The 18,243-nt window shown below is 37.4% G+C and overlaps 1 protein-coding gene across 1 annotated transcript; it reads right to left on the reverse strand.

Annotated features, from left to right (window-relative positions):
- Nucleotides 1-9,130: 9,130 nt before the first annotated feature.
- On the reverse strand, nt 9,131-10,429 carry hes2 (hes family bHLH transcription factor 2). Its single transcript, XM_015377754.1, has 3 exons — nt 10,288-10,429; nt 10,015-10,198; nt 9,131-9,906 (listed from the first exon to the last, which is right to left on the reverse strand). Exons 1-3 carry the CDS (start codon nt 10,375-10,377, stop codon nt 9,575-9,577), a joined length of 606 nt encoding a protein of 201 aa, XP_015233240.1. The 5' UTR covers nt 10,378-10,429; the 3' UTR covers nt 9,131-9,574.
- Between the last annotated feature and the right edge of the window lie 7,814 nt (nt 10,430-18,243).

Here is an 18,243-nt window from a genome sequence, read left to right on the forward strand (position 1 = left end):
TGATAGATTGATAGATTGATAGATAGATAGATTGATAGATTGATAGATTGATAGATAGATAGATTGATAGATTGATTGATTGATAGATTGATAGATTGATAGATTGATAGATAGATAGATTGATAGATTGATTGATTGATTGATTGATTGATTCTAGGATCAAGAAGAGGCAGAATGATATTGTTTTCTTTGTTTCAGTATTTCTATAGCACGTGGATGCAAGGTTTTAGAAATGTTTATTAAACAAGACGTTTAGCTCAAACAACCACAAATTGTACTGTGCTGCAAAAGTATTTTCTCCTTTATAGAATTTATTTACATATTTTTCACATCATATTATCTCTCTCCAAGACAACACTATTGGCTGAGCTTTTCAACAACTTAGTGTGTGTGTGTGTGTGTGCTTTTTCACCCTTCAGGTTTACAAACTGCCTCAGAGCTCACCTGCTTCTCTCCTAGATGAAGTTACTAAAGGAACTGGAGTTTTTATGGCCTTTCAATTTGCTCTCTCATAGAAATGTTATTTTTTAAAATATGCTCCTCCTGTGCTCCTTACTACTTAAATTCTCAGTCAGTTGTGGCAGGGGGCTGCTTAAACTGATCCAGGTTCTGCTGAAGGTTTCATCCTGTTAGAAGCGTTGGAGATATTGCTGTAAAGTAAATGACAAAATGTAAGCAACTATCTACTGTAAGTTCATGCTTTTCCAGGAGTATTTTGCAAGTCAATTGTATGCAGTCTACTGGGTTTCTTTAAACAGAACCCCCTTTTTTGACAGCAGAGATCAGTTGCAATCACTTAAAATCTATCTGAACAATTTGGTTAAATTGATTTTTTTTTTTTTACAGGCATTGGGATGATGTATTACGAATTTGCATCATATAAAATCCTAAACCAGATTTAGTTTAAGTAAACTGATATTTAAATGATAACCTGTGAGAAATCCAAATAGCACATTTCAATGTATTTTATTGTGGAAACAAAGGATTTTAAATACTGACTAAATGACTGGAAAGGTCTGCTCTTTCTGCAGGATTTCTTGAACATGAAGAATCCCTTTAGGGTGCCATAGGATAGGATCTCAATTGGCTTTAAGTTCAGACTTTGGCTAAACCATCCTATAACAATATGAACTGCAGTCTGTTACATAATCCCAGCGCATATGAGGTTAGGTTTAAGAACCTCTGACTAAAGAATCTTGTCTTTTCCAAAGAGCAGAATTTATGGATTGATCAGTAAACTGTTTCACCATACCACCCCAACTGTTTAACAGCAAAAAAAATCTTTTTACTGGTTTTTATAGTTTGTTGTTCTTGAATGTTCTTTTAGTTTTAGTTGATTTTCATTTTTTTTATATAACATTTCTTCCACAATGTTCAATCTTTGTCCCATGAGAATATTTACTCAAAAGTATTTTAAATAATAAGAATTGTCTTACAAGTTCTTTTTGACCAGCAGAGGTTTTAGAACATTTTTGTCCGTCTGTTTTTATAATAGTTAAAATAATGGCCACTAACCTTAACTAGAGTATGTGAGGCCTGAACGGTTTGGATGCTGGGTTATTTACGACCTCCAGGATGAAGCATTGGTAACTCTCCAAATCCCCAGTGTAAGATCAGGTTCATCTATAAATCTACACCATTCCATCTAAGTGTAAAAAAAAGTACAAACAAAATAAATCTGTAAGAGATTGAAAAAAAAATATTTACTTGCTTTCTTCCTGTTTTCACTTGCAGCACAATTCTTTATGTAAATATACCCATACTAATGTTTTTAGTACACATTCTGACTACCATATGGCAGAATAGAGGGGAGATTTTGTGGACTGCAGAGTTTCATAGGGATCTAAGTGGGTGATGGTGTCTAGGGGGAATACATATGGTGGCTGAGGGGTTCAAACATGCTCCAAATACATAATAAGTACTGCATACATAAATATGGTAATAGTGAACACATACTATACACCAAAATAAAATAAAAAACATGCAAAGGAACATTTCCGCAAAACGCTGCAATCACAGAAAGTAAACAACAGTAAAAAGCAGATGCACTAGAAATATACACGAAAGCTGCCAAAACAAAACCTGCTGCAAGATAAGAAAAGCTGCAAACTCACACTGCAAAATGGAAGTGCTCCTGACCACCAAGGGAAGATATACTCGTCGGCTCACATGGACCAAACAACAAACATCAATGTGTACTTATGTCTATAGACCAGACACACATTCGAGTTAAGGGAGAAAGTTTTCATTTAAATCTTTTTAAATAAATATCCTCTTTGAGCATCCCCTTTCTGGCTTTACTAATGGTCTGTTCCCGTATGAGTTGATGATCATTTTCCCGTTGTGGTCTGGGGCACTTCATTTATGCAGAGCTTTTCTTCACTTGTAGTTGTTTTTGATAATTATAGAAATTTTTTATTCAGATTAATCATGGGTTGGCAGTGGGTTATGTATCAGCATTGCCTTTGAATTCAGTCCAGTTTCGTTAATGTATATAGCTCCAATTCGCAACACACCTAACCTCATAGCACTTTGCAGAAACAATTAAATCAGATCATTGTGCTTTCAGATTGGTTAAAGGTTTTCTGTCTATGGAAAACCAGGTGATTGCATCAAGTTGTTGACTTTACAAGATTCACTCCTCCTGGGTGACTGCAGCAATCCCCCAGACTGTGCATGTATGCATGCAACCGTGTAGGTAAAAGATAGGTCTTTAAACAAGAAGAACTCCAGCAGAACCAGGTTTAGTGCCAATGGCTTTTGGTGAGGACATCTGGGAGTTTGATAAAACAGAAGCAGAGAAACAAGGAATCTAAAAGCACTAATTTATAAATACTTTGTATGTAAGAGAAGGTAAAATAAGCTAGCTCCATTGGTGGCTCTGTCTAGAAAGAAACAGCTAAACAAATGAGCTCTGAAATGCTTTTCATGCCAAAAGGAATTTAACAAAGTACATACAGTTAGTCACAGTAAAAGCTGAGCCCATGTCTAGGAGAGTAACAAACTAAGCACTATTGAGTAGAGCTTAGTGCTATATCATCTATAATCAGAAATATTTATGGCAGCAACTCAGCTGATACTTCCCTCCAGGAAGGTTTAACAGCCACACTGGAACAGAACAGAGGAAGCTACTTTAAGCAACTTTGAAAAAAAACAGAGTACATAAAGTTAGGATTTAAGAGAACAAATATTGCAGATTTGAAGAGTAGAGATAAATGAACAAGGATGATGTAAAGTGGTCTATATGACTTCCAGCAATCTAAGCCTATAGCAGCTTAATGATAGAGATAGCACAGAACAACCTGAGACACTTTAAATGCCAATTTATACTTCTTAATAAATATGTCTCTGTGCAACCGTCGTCGTACACCTAAAAAAAACCTGATTAGACATCCGACAGTCACAAACCCATGCAGACCTCAAGCGGAAGTGCGTAGACAAAAAGCAGCTGTGAATTATCCTTGGTATGCCCTTCCAGTTGTCTATGTGGCCGGCCTTCTCGATTCAGTGCCGGGGTGCACCATTTTTAAAAATCCGAGGAATAATAACAGCAACGGATAACCACAACGAAAGGTTAATCGAGGAAGTTCGGAAGTACAACCACTTGTACGATGCCTCAGACATGTTGTTTTGGAAAATAAACACTCCAGCCGGCGCCGCCGAAGAAGTTCTCATGACCATCCGCCGAAGTTCTCGCAAGTTCTCCAATAGGCTCCCCCTAGCACTTTGTCAGGAAACTGCTGTGAGTCCCTAGAAATTCCAGACCGAGCATACCAGCAACCATGAACCACTGGTTCATGACCAGACGCATGCGACATTTGATGTGTGCGGTTGCACTGTTACTCTTCTTGAGTTAATGAAGGCTCAACATCTTTCTTTTAGTTTTAACAGCCATTTTTTATGGACACCTCTTACAAAGCCCCCCAAAAATGCTGCCAGAACTAAGAAGGGAAACAGAAACCGAAATTAGCTCAAAACAGATATAAAGTTTACACAAATAAAGACAAGAAAAAAAATAAAGTCATACCTCATTGGCCGCATAAACTCCAGAGGAATAAAGATTGTTTATACAGTGTTTCTAACAAATGTGTAATGTTTTCGGGCGAAACTTCTTGTAAAACAGTAATAATTGTGTCAATCAATATCTTTCATGGGCAACAACGTGACATGCGGAACAACACGTAGGTTCCTCCTTACATTTTATTGTTCTTTTAACCAAACTAAATAAACATGAAGAACATAACTTAACTGAAAGTTATTTATTTGTTTATTTATTTATGATTGAACATTTCATTTTAATACTAGTATTTATGAACTTTTTTTTTTTACTAAATATTAAAATAATTAAACAAGTTGACTCAGATGGCAGCTACACTAACTATAAGCTTTATCAAAAAGAAAAATGTATGTATAATCTTATAACTTGGCTGCTTTCTGTGATTGCAGTTATTTTCTATTTTGCAACATTTTTTTCCTTTACATGTGTATATGTGTTAGTCTCATTTTGGTGTTAGGTAATCTCTTTCATATATTGCCTAGTCAAATTTTTGTACCTTGTATTTGGTGTATGTTTATGTTTTTGTACTTGTGTTTGTGTTTGTACTTCTCAAACACTATAGTTTTAGTCGCACCACAACACTAACTGAAAAAACAAATGGCTTGATATCCTGTATAAATTTAAAATTGAGCAAAAACTCATGATCCGTCAACATTGCCATGTAGCTTCCTCTCATAAGTCCCACATTTCTACGTAAAGAAGTCTAACTATATCTCAATGACAAACTTATAAGTGAGTAAACTGTAACTGAAGCACTTACAGTACAAAAAGCTTTTTTATAATTTTTTTCACAGATAAAAATCACAACGTTCTGTACAAGAAAGAAAAACAGGGCCTATAAATGAACATGTGAATAAGTTCATTGGAAAATAAATTAGAGTACATCAGATAAAGGCATTTCTAAACTACAAATATTCCTAAACAAAGTTTGCCATTGCTTTCAAATAACTTTTATTTTTTTATAGGTCAAACAGATGACAATTTTTCACAAAGCACCAAATGGTTCATCCTAAAGCAGGTGTTCTTAACTTTTGTAATATTTATATGCCTTAAAGTTTTGTAAATATAGTATACTGTTAGTTTAAATCCAACTATCCAGTTATATCTTCAGAGGGTTGTTAATGAACATTAGTTAACAAGAAGACCCTTGAAGAACACAAGGACAACTGCATACAAGTCGGGACTAAATGTAGGCTTAATTCAGAGTGAGGTTAAAAAGCAGAAAGCTTCTCTTAAAAAGAACTACTTAATCTATCAGCCAAAAGGTACGGTGGCCCTGAGGTGCAAACCACTACAACATTAAAGGTGCACAATTACAAATAACAAAAGAACGACAACATTAAAGAAAGCACTACAACTTAAAAAAAAAGCACTACAACTTTAAGGAAGAGCTACAACATTAACAAACCTGAAGAGGTATCTCCCAGTGGGAGACCTAAGAGATCGCTGATTGGACTACAACTCATTTAACTTTTGTACCCGAAGTTATTCTGGCTTTAATTTGTTTTTTAAAAACATGAATGTTCTCGGTGATCCAAACTTTACTAGTACGATTCATGAGTATTTTGAGTACAAGCATGCATATGAGGTGATACTGGACATGCTCCAGACCAACAATGATGTGTCAGTTTTTATGTGGTCAGTAAAGACTTATTTGAAAGAAGCAGGGCTGCATAGAAGTGGCAACTACTCTCCACTTCCTGATGTTAGGTGTGGCATTATGACCAAGCTGAGAGGACCATGTGGCAAGTTTATGTGGCATGTTGTGCAGGGTAGGATGGGACAGTCTGTTGTGCTAGAAGTTAAGTAAAAATGTTGCACATCACATTCATGCAAACAGAGATAGAGATGTGTATTACAAACTAAAGTAAACACAAGTCTAATGCTATTTTCATACCAGAAAGGCAGCCGCTGCTTCATTTTTCATGCTTGTACACAGTAAGGTCAGATGCAAGCATGTCAAGTGTTTACAGATGCATCGGCTGTTCCTGCATTCAATGGCAGAAAGCATCTTTCCTATATTTGCTGTGATAAGTGGGAAAATGCTACGTTCAGACTACATGCAATAGAAGCAGCCCAAGCAGCTGGTTTACATGCAAAGTCAATGGTTGCCATACATTAAAAGGGTCTGCAGCGCAGTTAGAGCAGCAGGAGCAGCGCCTCATGAGCTGCTAAGCATCTGAAGCACGGGACGCACCTCACGAGCAGCAGCTGTTGCAGTTGTAAAAATTTAAATTTTGATGCTGGATTCGCCACATCAACCAATCAGAGAAGCTAATCTAGGAACTTAAAATATTAAGGCTGGAAGTAAATGTTAGCATTTTTCAGGTATGTATGTGGTACAAACTGAGACACCAGAATAATCAAAGCAAACAAATTTTGATGGCAGGTTGCGACATTTTAAGTTAAGGCGTTAATAATTTCAGGAGAGTGATCATAGCTCTCTGCACCAGCAGTGCAGTATGATAAGTCTTTCTTTATGCTTTCTTTAATGTTGTAGCGCTTTCTTTCATATTGTAGTACTTTCTTTAATGTTGTAGTGCTTTCTTTAATGTTTTATGGATTTTGTCATTTGTAATTGTGCTTCTTTGATGTAGTAGTAGCTTGCACCTCAGGGCCATCGTAATGAAAGGTTGACTGGATGTACCTACAGAGAACACATGTATAAACAAGATAGATTGCAGGCCACCATGCTAAATCAGGACCTTCATGCTGCAAGTATTACAGCATCAAACCTTTCTGTTTTTTGCAGGTTCCAATTGGTAATTTGAAGTCTTACCTTTGATGAGGAGCTCCAGGCCTTTACACTAACTATAATCTGCCTAAACAGATTCAGGTCAGGACTATGGCAGGACCACTCCAAAACATTAATACTACTTCCATTAACAAAAAAAATGTTGGTCAGTTTAAAGATTACTTCCAAACTAAATCTGCCAATGATGCTGAGGATTCTTTAAATATCTGGTGAGAAGTACACTTTTCCATTTGTCAAACATAATTAAGCCACATCGTTTCCTTTCATGCTACTCTGGTGTTTAGGTTTCTTAACAAAATCAAAGAGTTAATTTGGGTGAATGCTTACATGGGCCTGCTGCCTGGATGGTCAAAGGACTAAAACTTGTATAAATGCGGGTGTGAGCCAAAAAACCCCAAATATTGTGATGTGTTGTCACTTAGTATTCATCACTGTCTTGTCAATTCATTGAATGAAATACTTTGCTAAGTCTGCTTTTAACAGAAAAAAGACAGTTCATAAATTAGGGCATTTTTATAATAGTAAAATGCAGAGTTCACTATCAAGTTACCTGGTATTTATACTTATGAAAAATTTGTTTTGAAATTCAGTTATAAAATCTAAAGCTGCTGAAAAACAAAGCTGTGTGTAAAGGTTTGCTATTAGACCACCTCTTATTCTATTGACTATGGTGGGAAAAAAGTGTCAAAGGAACATGAAGGGTAGTTTAGGAATATATCATCCAGTTCGGGGAACCTCAGCACTCAGCATCAGAGTATGCAATGCATTCATTGTAGCTTTTGTCTTCTGTTTATGGTTACTGCATTGTTGGAAGATGAACATCCGCCTCAGCCTCAAGTCTCTTACAGCTTCTAACATGTCGGGGGGGTATTTGTGGTAGATTTAGTTTCATCTGTTTTCATCGGTTCAGGGTGATGAGTAGGGCTACACCACACAGCCCTTTGCAAGTTTGTGTATTCAGTTTTAGTCTAGTCCTAACCAGATCACCTATTTCCAGCTGTGCCTCACATGGCCTGTGACAGTCTTTATTCATTCGTTTTGTGTGTCTTCATGCAAAAAGTCAGATTTGTGGAGTACAAAAACAGCTGTCAGGTCCATAGATTCTGTAAAGTGAGTTTTAAATTTCTGCAGATCCTTCAGAGTTACTTTGGATCTTTGGCTATTTTTCTTTAGGTAATACCCTCTTACCTGGTCTTTATTTCCATTGCTACGTGTCCAGTTAAAAGGGGCACTATTCAGACATTCAAAGCTTATCTAATTATTTTTGGGGGAAATGGAGTCAAAATAGAATAAATGCACATAGAATTTAGTACTAATAGTTGTCAGTAGACTTGTTTAAGATGGTGTCATTTTTTTTGTTGATGAATGGAGGATGGATATTTTACCAAGATTACATTAAAGTATTTGTGGCTATTTTTTTAAGTTTGAGAAAAGCTCATAAGAAGTCTGAACTGTTCTCACAAGATGTTAAATAATCTTCTTAGTTTGAGGTTCAGTTTAATCTGAATTTGTTGAAAAACAGAAACTCCCATAAGGTTTTAGTAATGTACAAACCTTTTTTTTTTTTTTTTTTGGCTCTGTCATTTCAAGTTCCAATAAAATGATTTGAAGATTATCACTGTGTTTCGATAAGTAGTCCCTTTGGACCAGCTCAAATATGATTAACCTTGAAAATTGTTTAAAAAAAAGACCTTGAAATCAAATTCCTGAGTTTTTTTCCCCTGATTTGTCTCATTCTTTGGAAAATTTAAAGAGGAACAATATATTAATCTCTTAGAATAGCATTTGGGATTTCTATGTCCATGCCTCTAGAGCATATAGAACAGAAAAAAACGGTACTTTAAACCTAATACATATGATTATACCAAAGAAAATACAGGCTGAGGTTATCAGAAAAGTTTGACAATGAAATCTTCTCATTTTTGGTTAGAAGTCATAAAATTATGAAAACATTGTCGCCCAATGCATTACACCCTGAGATGGTTATAAAACTGGTGTTAATGCATAAAACCTGTTAAACAAAGAGACCGGCAATAAAAAGTATCCTGGCCAGCTGTCTGTGGTTTCTCTCAGGGTGGCTCCCCTCACACGCACATTCCCACAGTTTTGGCGGTAACCAGAGAGCCGCCTACCATCACCAACAATAGAGCAGCTGCTCATCAGCACCAGGATGCTCTTCCTGACCCATGGCTTTCTGCGCTCTCGCGCCTTTTTTTCTTTTTCTTTTACCCATTCTAACCCATTATTAAGGTTCATGACACATCTTAACTGCTGCAGCCAAAAGAAGCAAAAATAAAAAAGACAAGTACTTTGTTCAGCAAATGTTTATTTTTGTATTTATTCAATTAAGAAAACAACACACATTTCACGACAGGGGAAAAAAAAATAAGGTCACAAAAACATTAGTTATATTGAACACATAGTGTTTACAAACTGTTCTGTTGCACAGACCAAAATAGCTTTAAGTCCATAGTGCAACCCTCCAAAATTAAATAACCCTTGGGGTTTTACAAAAGTGTTGTCTACAACCCGTCTCTTTGAAACCCCAAAGAGGATTGCGCTTTAAAACGTTCATAGACTTCAGTTTGTTTGCGATCTGTGCTCTTGCCCTCAGGCAATACAAGCAACCAAAGCAAAATGACATTGCTGTACTATCAAGCAATTGTTTCAAATATCCACTTCTAAAGCATTATATAATACAGTTAAAATACGTACAAACAGATCAAAATAAATGACATGGATTGGTTAAACGTCTATCAGTTCTACCAGGGCCTCCACATGGCAGCGCTGATAGGCTGCTGGAGGGCCTGCGCTCGGCTTGGAGCTGGGACGCACATTGCGCTGCGGGACTGGCCCTCGAGTCTGGAGCCAAAGTTAGACTTGAGGCTCAGAAGCCTCTGCTGGATCTGAGGGAGAGTCTTCTGGCTCTGGGCGCAGCAGTTCAGGCAGGTGGGTGTGACGGTGGTGGACATGGTCTGCTGGATGAAGTCGTGCACTCGTTGGCACGCGTCCTGATCCAGGTTGGTTTTGGGAAGTAACGCGGAAACCCGCTGGAGGCAAGCTTTGTAGCCTTCTTTGTAACTGTCTGTAGAGTCTGTATGGAGAAGATTGGAGATCTGATTAGGGGGGTGACTTTAAATGAAAGCACAATTAAAAGAGAAGATAATAAAGCGAAGCCTTCTTAGTGGAATATGAGGCTCACCTTTGGCTGGAGAGGAAGGGAGATCTCTGATGAAGCGCACGGTCATCTCCAGAATATCAGCTTTCTCAAGCTTTGAATAACGTGCGTTGTCTTTGCCAACCAGAGGCAAAATCAGGCTCTTCAAGTGATTCAGGCTGTCATTAATGCGAGCGCGTCTTCTCTTCTCCAGCAAAGGCTTTAAAGTCTGGAAGAAATAACAACCATTTTTAGTTTCGGTGATCAGTGTTTAGAGTAGGCTACATCTTGCATGCTCAGAATATCTCTTTTCCTTACCTTTCTGAGTTCGTTGGCTTGCTTTCTCTGGGCCACAGTGGAGCGACCAGGATGAGGCTGAACGCCCTCAGGAGTGATGCTCGGACTCATTTCGTTCACTGTTGCAGTTGTGATTTTTGTACTTTCCCCTAGAGGAGCTGGGCTCGAGTGTGTCAGACTGTCGGAGAGCCACCTATTTATAAGGCTCCAGTGCGTCAGAGGGGAGGGAGCACAAGCTGCCAGGATGGGGGCGGGGAGGGGGGGTCGATCCCTTTGGGGAAAAGACCAGAGTTGCTGTCTGGACCATCTGGTCCCCGCGTTTGTACACCGGTATGCGGAGTTTCGTGTCTATATTTTGTTCTCTTTTGAATAGAATTTAAAGCTTTAACGTTCAACCCAGATCTGGTTACATGTCCCTGTAACTGAAGTGCTTTCCCCTTCTAAGCCCCAGAAACTGACTGATAGTAGTTTGTCCGGCTCTGTAAAACCAGTTTCTTTAACCGCATCTTTAATAAATAAAAATGGAATTTATTTTATAATGATCTAAAACCACTATTTTTAGTTTTATTCTTTGTATTTTACCTTCAAGTATATCAATGTAACTAAACAGTTATATTTTATAGAAAGTCGCAGGGCTGGATGTAAAGAATCAAAAAGTTAGTTTAAAATGATTAAAACATGAAGATCGTTGAGCTTCTTTTGCATTGGGAGTCTGTGTCCCGCCACAACCAAACAAAAGCAAAGCCAAATGAGTGAATCTAAAGTGACGAGATTAATCTTCCAAAAAGGAACCAGATACCCAAGCCACGCTATGTATGGATTAACATCTGTTTAAGGACCCCCAGAAGAGCCTGTTTCATTAAGAACAGGACCAATTTTACACCTTTAAGCGAAATAATATGTGCACTTTTACGGGATATGGATGCATTTTGATTAAAAGCAGATGTGATATAAAATAAACAGGTTTGTCAAGAAAATATTTAATAAAAATATACAGGCTAAGGTTTAAATCCAGGATCATTGCAAGGCAGTTATTCTGCAAGGTTTCTATGTTTTTAGGATATGTAAACACAATCAGAGCAAACAAGCTCAATTTTCAACTCAAATTTTTATTTTTTGTATTTGATTTTCAAGACGGTTTTAATCGTTTTTTCCTTCATCTTTGATTTTACTGATACAGACTTATATAGCCTAGGGTGTGATTCACGCGCTCGGCACGCGCCACGATCGGCGCAACAGATGGGAACCTTCTCCTTATGACATCCCCCTCCCTCCCAAACCACAAAGGCCCACTCCCCTCTCATGTCTGCCACCGCTCCTCTACTTCATGTTCCCACCGTCAGCATCCAGGCTCTGTGCGCCTTTGGTCTGTTCATTCAACAATGGATCTATTGTGCTTTTATTTTTGTCCAAAACGACTATAGTTATCTAACGAGATCAAATGTTTACATTATTTTGCTTTTTCCAGTTAGCAGTGTCAAAAATAGCTACTTATGTCACAAAAAATATTACTTCCTTGATTCATTTTGATATATAATCGAACATTTAAATGGAGCAAATTGCAGTTTTACGCACAATGTTCACACATAAAAGTGAAGTTGTGTATAAAAGTGCATGGAAATATGAAAGTGCATGAAGCTGTTCAACTTCGGTTTCAAAATCAGATAACGATTCAGCTGAAAATGTCATTATTGGGGAAGAAATGTTGCTGTTCTTTGTCCGGCTTTTGCAGATAGGGGGGTTTTGCACGCGTCCTGCCTCATGGGGCCTCAGAATAACTGCCATCTACTCATGTCTGGGAAATGGTCCTTTCAGATAAGACCCCAAAAAAGGGGATGGAGGGATCGGTTGGAAAAAAAAATGTTTGTCTTGGTTTCAGCGTGGGTATCCATCTGCGCTAGAAAGATGATCCTTTGTTGAAGCACGGACATGAAACATGTTGGATATATTTTTTTTTATGGGGAAAATATAAAAATATTCTGACATTTAATGTCTCTGAGAAATAACTTAAATTAATTATTGTATTTTTCGTTTTAAATCAGAATCTCCATCACGCTATTGGAGGTTAAAAAGAAACAAACAAACAAAAAAACACTTTGCGACATGAGCAGAATAGCTCAGAAAAATGACTCAGCTTCACTTTGGCGTGACGCAAGAAGCGTCGATGGGCTCCATCCTCAGAGAATGGTCCCTTAGCAAACCTATAAACAGGCTCCCGTAGTGTTTGTTTCTTTTTATCATGTTTTTTTTAGAACGTCTGGCTTCCCAAGCTAAAATCTACGCCATCATCCACATGGCACTGAAGCGTCTGAACACGTCTGGTATACTGTTGCGTCTCCTTTTAACTTCTCACCGTAAAAAAGGGTCAAACTTGTTGGATAAAAAAGCATTTAAAATGCACACTGATGGGATAAAGCAAAACAGATAAAATAAGCAAATGTCTAAAGATACAAATTCCTTCTAGACATTTAGAATTGACAAAACACTATTTTGCTTGAGAAGAGATTCAAGAAAATCATTCAGATGTGGATTTTTAACTTTATTTTGTTTTTCTTCAAAGCAAATTCATGAATATTGATTGATACAATAAATGATTGTTTCTTCAGGGACTGTTAAAAATAAACAGTGCATTTTCTCCCTGCTCAGAAATCTTCTCTTTCTAACATAAACTCATAGTTTTCACCATTTGTTAAACCCTGACCAAGCCATAAATGTAAGTTTTGTTATGGGAATTTTATTTGACTGTGCAATATTGCATGCAGACAAAAGAAAACTAATACACAATTCTGAACTTTTTTTAAAATGTGTTTAGTCTGCAGTGGAGTGCATTTGTATTCAGATTCATTTTGATCTGATACCTTTAACATAAAATCCAAAATGTTTGCCATCTGCACTTGATTCAGGACCCTAGAAAACAGAAATGAAGACCATAAACACAGCAGACAGGTAGGGAAGATACTTAGGGAGAATTTTAAAATGATTTGTTTTAAAAAGCCAAATCTCTGCTTTATGTCCAAAAAAAACAGTCCTTATTTAACAGCAGTGTTCAAATCATCATCCTGAAAAGGAAAATTATGACCAGAGGTGTGCAGTTATTATTTACATTCACTCAGTTACATTTACTTGGGTACATTTCTAGAATTTAATGTGCTTTTATGAGTAGCTGTACTTTTTACTTTTACTTAAATAATATTTGTGTAAGAGTATCGCTACTCTTACTTGAGCATAATTAATCTGACATCAGGTGAAATTACAGTGGATACTGGAGCTTTATTCTTTCCTGACATAAATGCATAAAGATTGTTTTTATATGTTTATGTTAAAAAAATATTTGAAAAAGTGTTTCCTCAACTCAAACTTGTTATTATGTAACTATGCTATCTGTTTGTATTTATTTTATTTTATACTCTAAAATACCAGAAGTAAGACATAGCTCCTCAGTTGGTTACATCAGTTTAAGCATTAAATAAGATTTTAAGGGTTAACAGTTTACTTTAGTACCCATTTACAAAGCTTTTTATTATTATTATTATTTTTATTTTTACTTGTGTAAGAGACATATTAAAGAAGGTGTAGTGTTACCTGTGTAAAATCTTTGGTTCAACCCACCTCTGAGCATCACAGGCTGGGCAGAGAGAGAATAATTCAGGGAAGCGGGTAACAGGTCCACAGTTGTGAGAATCTACCACAAAAGCAATCCTGCATCCCATAAATTTGATATTTATATTAGAGTGGAAAGAAAAAATATAAGTCCATTGTTAGAACCAATAGGTAGAGCATCCATTACACATACAAGAACTTTAGTAAAATCCCGTTTTTAGTTTAAAAGGTTCCTTTTTAATGTTTAATACTTTGTAATGTCATTCATTTTGTGAGTTTTGTTTGTGAAAGGTGCAGCATTAATTAATTTCATTTTCACACTGTTAGGGAACAAGAAGAGAACAAGACTCTCCACCATAGGCCATTGGTCATGCCAAAGGCCATTCAAGCTTCCACCACAAATTCTCACAATCATTTCTTCATAGACTTTGCTTTATGCAGTGGTGAACAGTCATGTTGACACAGAGGGGATCCATCTCATTTCACGCTGTTCCCACACAGTCAGGATACGTTACATACTTACACTGTACTGGAATGCTAAAGCATGAAAAGTTCCTTTCACTGGAATAATACACTGTAGATGTCCTTGCAATGGCCAAATACAGGCTCATCCATGAGATTAAAACTGACAGAGGCCTGGTTTGCCACTCCATAGAGCTTGTCCCTACTGCTCTAGAGTTTATTGCTTTATACCAATTGGTCACTGTGCAATGTGTTGTAATTCCAGCAGCTTTCTATGTCCTGCTCTTGAGGAAATCTGAGGCTCACAAAAATTTTGTTGCTATTGACTTTGCAAAAAGTTGCTGTACTGTACTTTCAGCTGCTATTTGTGATTTCAGCAGGTTGCTATTTTAGCAGGTTAATATTCATGCTAATACATTTTCTATGGACTAACTCAGGGATAAAGTCTTAAACACAGAGTAAAGCAGGGACTGCGATTAGGCTAACATTTTTGTTTGTTTGCTTTGGGTGACCAACTTCAACGGTGCTGCAGTGTAAGAATACCAATGATATCGAAGTACATCATGGGGAAGGGAATTTACTCATATTTATTAGCACATTGGGAATGGGAAAGATAATGCGTACATCAGTTGGAGATACCGGCAGTGCAAAAACATGAAAAACATTTTTTGTGTGTAAATCTTTGAAAAATAATAATTTCATGATCTTTGGGTTGTTTGTTAATCCCATTCACCTGCCTTGCTCCAGCCACTTTCTCATTACCTCTCATTTTTTGTCACCTACTCAAGCCTCTATTTAACCTGCTTGCTTTGAGTCATTAGAGCCAGATTAATCGAACCTTTTGTGAGAGTCATAGCGAGTCATAGCGAGTCATAGTGTTTTCTGATTGCCTGATCCTGACCCGTTCTGCCTTTGGTCCTCAGAGCCTCCCTGTTCCTGTTATGAACTGATTCCCTGACCTATCTTCAGACTCCTGCTGGATCCTGCCTGTTGTGCAATCCTGAAACTGCTTCCTGACACTGACCTGGGACCTCTTCAGATCTATGATCTCCTGAACCTCCTGAACCTCTTCGACACTGGCTTTGGCTTCACCGTTGAGATTGTCCTGCCTACCTTTGTCTATTTTCGTCTGATCTCCTGTCAGTTCTGCAGTCTTCAAGTCTTCAGCATCTGGTACACTCTGGGCAGTGTTCGCCACGTTGTGTTGGCAGCCTTCCGGGTGGAATCCACCTCTCCCTTTGCGCACAGACTGAACTTTAAGAACAGGTTTGTGACTCACACATTTGTAATCATCCTTTGCCAGATTAACATGGTAACTAACCTGTGCTTTCCTCCTGCAGAGGTTCCTGCCTTTGACATCCTAGCTGTTAACTGCAGATCCGTCATTTTTAAACAAACGTCCTTTGAAATATCTATCTGTCTGATGTGTTCTCTGTACTGAGCCTTAACAAAGCATCTAACACGAATGGTAAAACTTGCAAACAACTTTGTTGTTTTTGGTCTGGAAGACATATTCACCAGTTTATGATCAAATTGGAGTCCATTAACATAAAGGAATTATGTATGTTTGGTTGTTAGCATTTGAAATTGTGGCTCATTTTTCCTTTTGAAATAGGCCATTACATTAATTCTGAAATGTCTGTGAACGACAATTCTCAAGTTTTTCTAAGGATTCTCTATTTAATTTTAACAATTACTTTTGAGCAAAAAAAGCCATTGTCCCTTTGTAATGTGAACCTGCATTCCAGACAAACGCCTTTTACAGAATCTAAGTTTATCCTGCATACATCTGTCTTACCATTAACTATTACCAGCTTCCCTTATCTTGCTAAAACATAATAAGCATCTAAGCATGGTGCTGCCATCCCCATAAATCATCATGGACATATTATGTCAGTAAGGTGTAGAATATGTTTTCCTTCACAAATGCCAGCTGTTGGCCAGCTCTTGGAAGTGTGGGTTCTGCATTTTCAGATTTTTTCAGATATGCACCTAACTTAAATTATTTAGTTTCTATATATTTTCATCTAAGTGTTTTGTATGAGGGCAGTAAAGTACAATTGTGGTCTTGTCTAACCAAAGCACGTTATTCCACGTGATTACCGATACTCTGGTTTGTGACACTTTTTTCATTTTCTTTCAACAAAAAAGTCTTTATTATCACTCTTCCTTTAACACTGATTTGTAGGGAACAGTCTAATAGTAAATTTGATCCTCCTGTTTTTGTGTTGCAGGTGTGCCAAACTCTTTTGGATTGACCAGCACTTTTGAGCATGTTCAAAGCGTAGGATGTTGTTTTTTATAATCTAGCCTTCTTAAAACATACTCCAAACTTTATCCCTGACATGCCTGCAGTGTTAATTGGTGTTGGTGATGCTGTTTGTTCATTCATGTGTTTCTTTGAGCCTTCACAGAAAAGATGGACTTTAAAGAATTACAAACATTGACTCTACCAATTATGTGACATTTGAAAAAAAAAATGGCTGGATGTTAAAATGAAGACGGGAAGCCTTAACTACCTCACTTTTCATATTTACATATGTAAAATCCTTTTTGAAACACGTTACACAACTGTGCACCACTTTGTAGGTCTGAGTATATCATTAACATAGAATTTAAAACATTTTCCTCCCAGCAAGACCCAAAGGAGCAATTGGAGATTTTATTAACTGGAATCAATATGAATATGTTGGTGCTCAGGCCCTGGAAGAAGACATAAAGGTAAGCATTTCTGATGATAATAATGGGCAGATTTTAATTTTTCCCCATAAGGCTTATACTGTTGGTGGAATCAAAGATGGAGGAAGGGGAATAAATAGAGTCAAAGGGAGACTAGGGCAGTGAAGGGGACAGGGTATGACATTGCAGCTCAGTTGAAAGGAAGATCGAGCCAAGATGAAGCAAATTAGATAGAAGAGTCTTTAATGCTTATTTGCGACTGTAGAGGCAAGGAGAGCAGGACATTGGCAGAGGTAGATCCAGATGACATAGCAGTCAGGAGATGCAGGTAAGGCTTCATGGAGTCTTCCAGATTGAGGATACACCTAGACTCCACCAAGCAAAACACGTTTGTTGACAGGCTGAGATATTGGGAAGGCATATCAGGACCTTTGCATCTGAACACTTGCTTTCTAAGGGTTGCAAACATGTGTCTTCAACTTCTCTCTTTAACGCCATGTCACAAGGTATGTATCCCTCTGCTTTTTCTGCTGTATGTCAAGCACATCCTAAGCTATTTTAATACTGCACTTATGCAGATGCTATTCAGATATACACCTAGATGTATTTGGACATTTAAAGTGGATGGCTGAAAACTTTACAAATTAAATGGAAGAGAATACCGTAATTAAAACAAGCTCGTTACTGAGGTCAGATATATTTCTATTGAAGTTGCATCCTACACAAAACCTTGTTTTTGTTGCAGTTTTCAATTCTGATTTTACTCTTGATTTTTACATTTGGTTTTTGCTTTGAACTGGTTTGTTTTTTATCATATAAGGAATATTGTTAAGTTGAAATCCAATCTGTCATGGTCCGTACTGGAAATAAGTGTTCCTTAATTCATTTCATTACATCTTGAATAATTTATTTCTCTGCTAGCTTGTCTTAACATGAAAACATGTTTGCACTTACAGAGGGTTCAGAATGCTTTTGCTAGAGTCCTCTTAACAAACTCATGTCAGTCCTCTACTTTTCTAGCCTCACTTTTTTTGTAGCAATTCCAGAGTTCAATTTATGATTTGCATTTTTTTCTTGAGGGGTGTGGCGGCCAGTTGGTTAGAGCATAGGTCTTGGAATCCTGAGGTTGTGAGTTTAAAACCCACTCCCACAAACTGGCACTTTGAGTCTCTGAGCAAGACCCATAACCCCCACTTGCTCCCCAGGCACTGCACAGTGGCCTCCCATTGTTCCCCA

This window comes from Cyprinodon variegatus, unplaced genomic scaffold (genome assembly GCF_000732505.1).
Source record: "Cyprinodon variegatus isolate N-32 unplaced genomic scaffold, C_variegatus-1.0 Scaffold158, whole genome shotgun sequence".
NCBI lineage: Eukaryota > Metazoa > Chordata > Actinopteri > Cyprinodontiformes > Cyprinodontidae > Cyprinodon > Cyprinodon variegatus.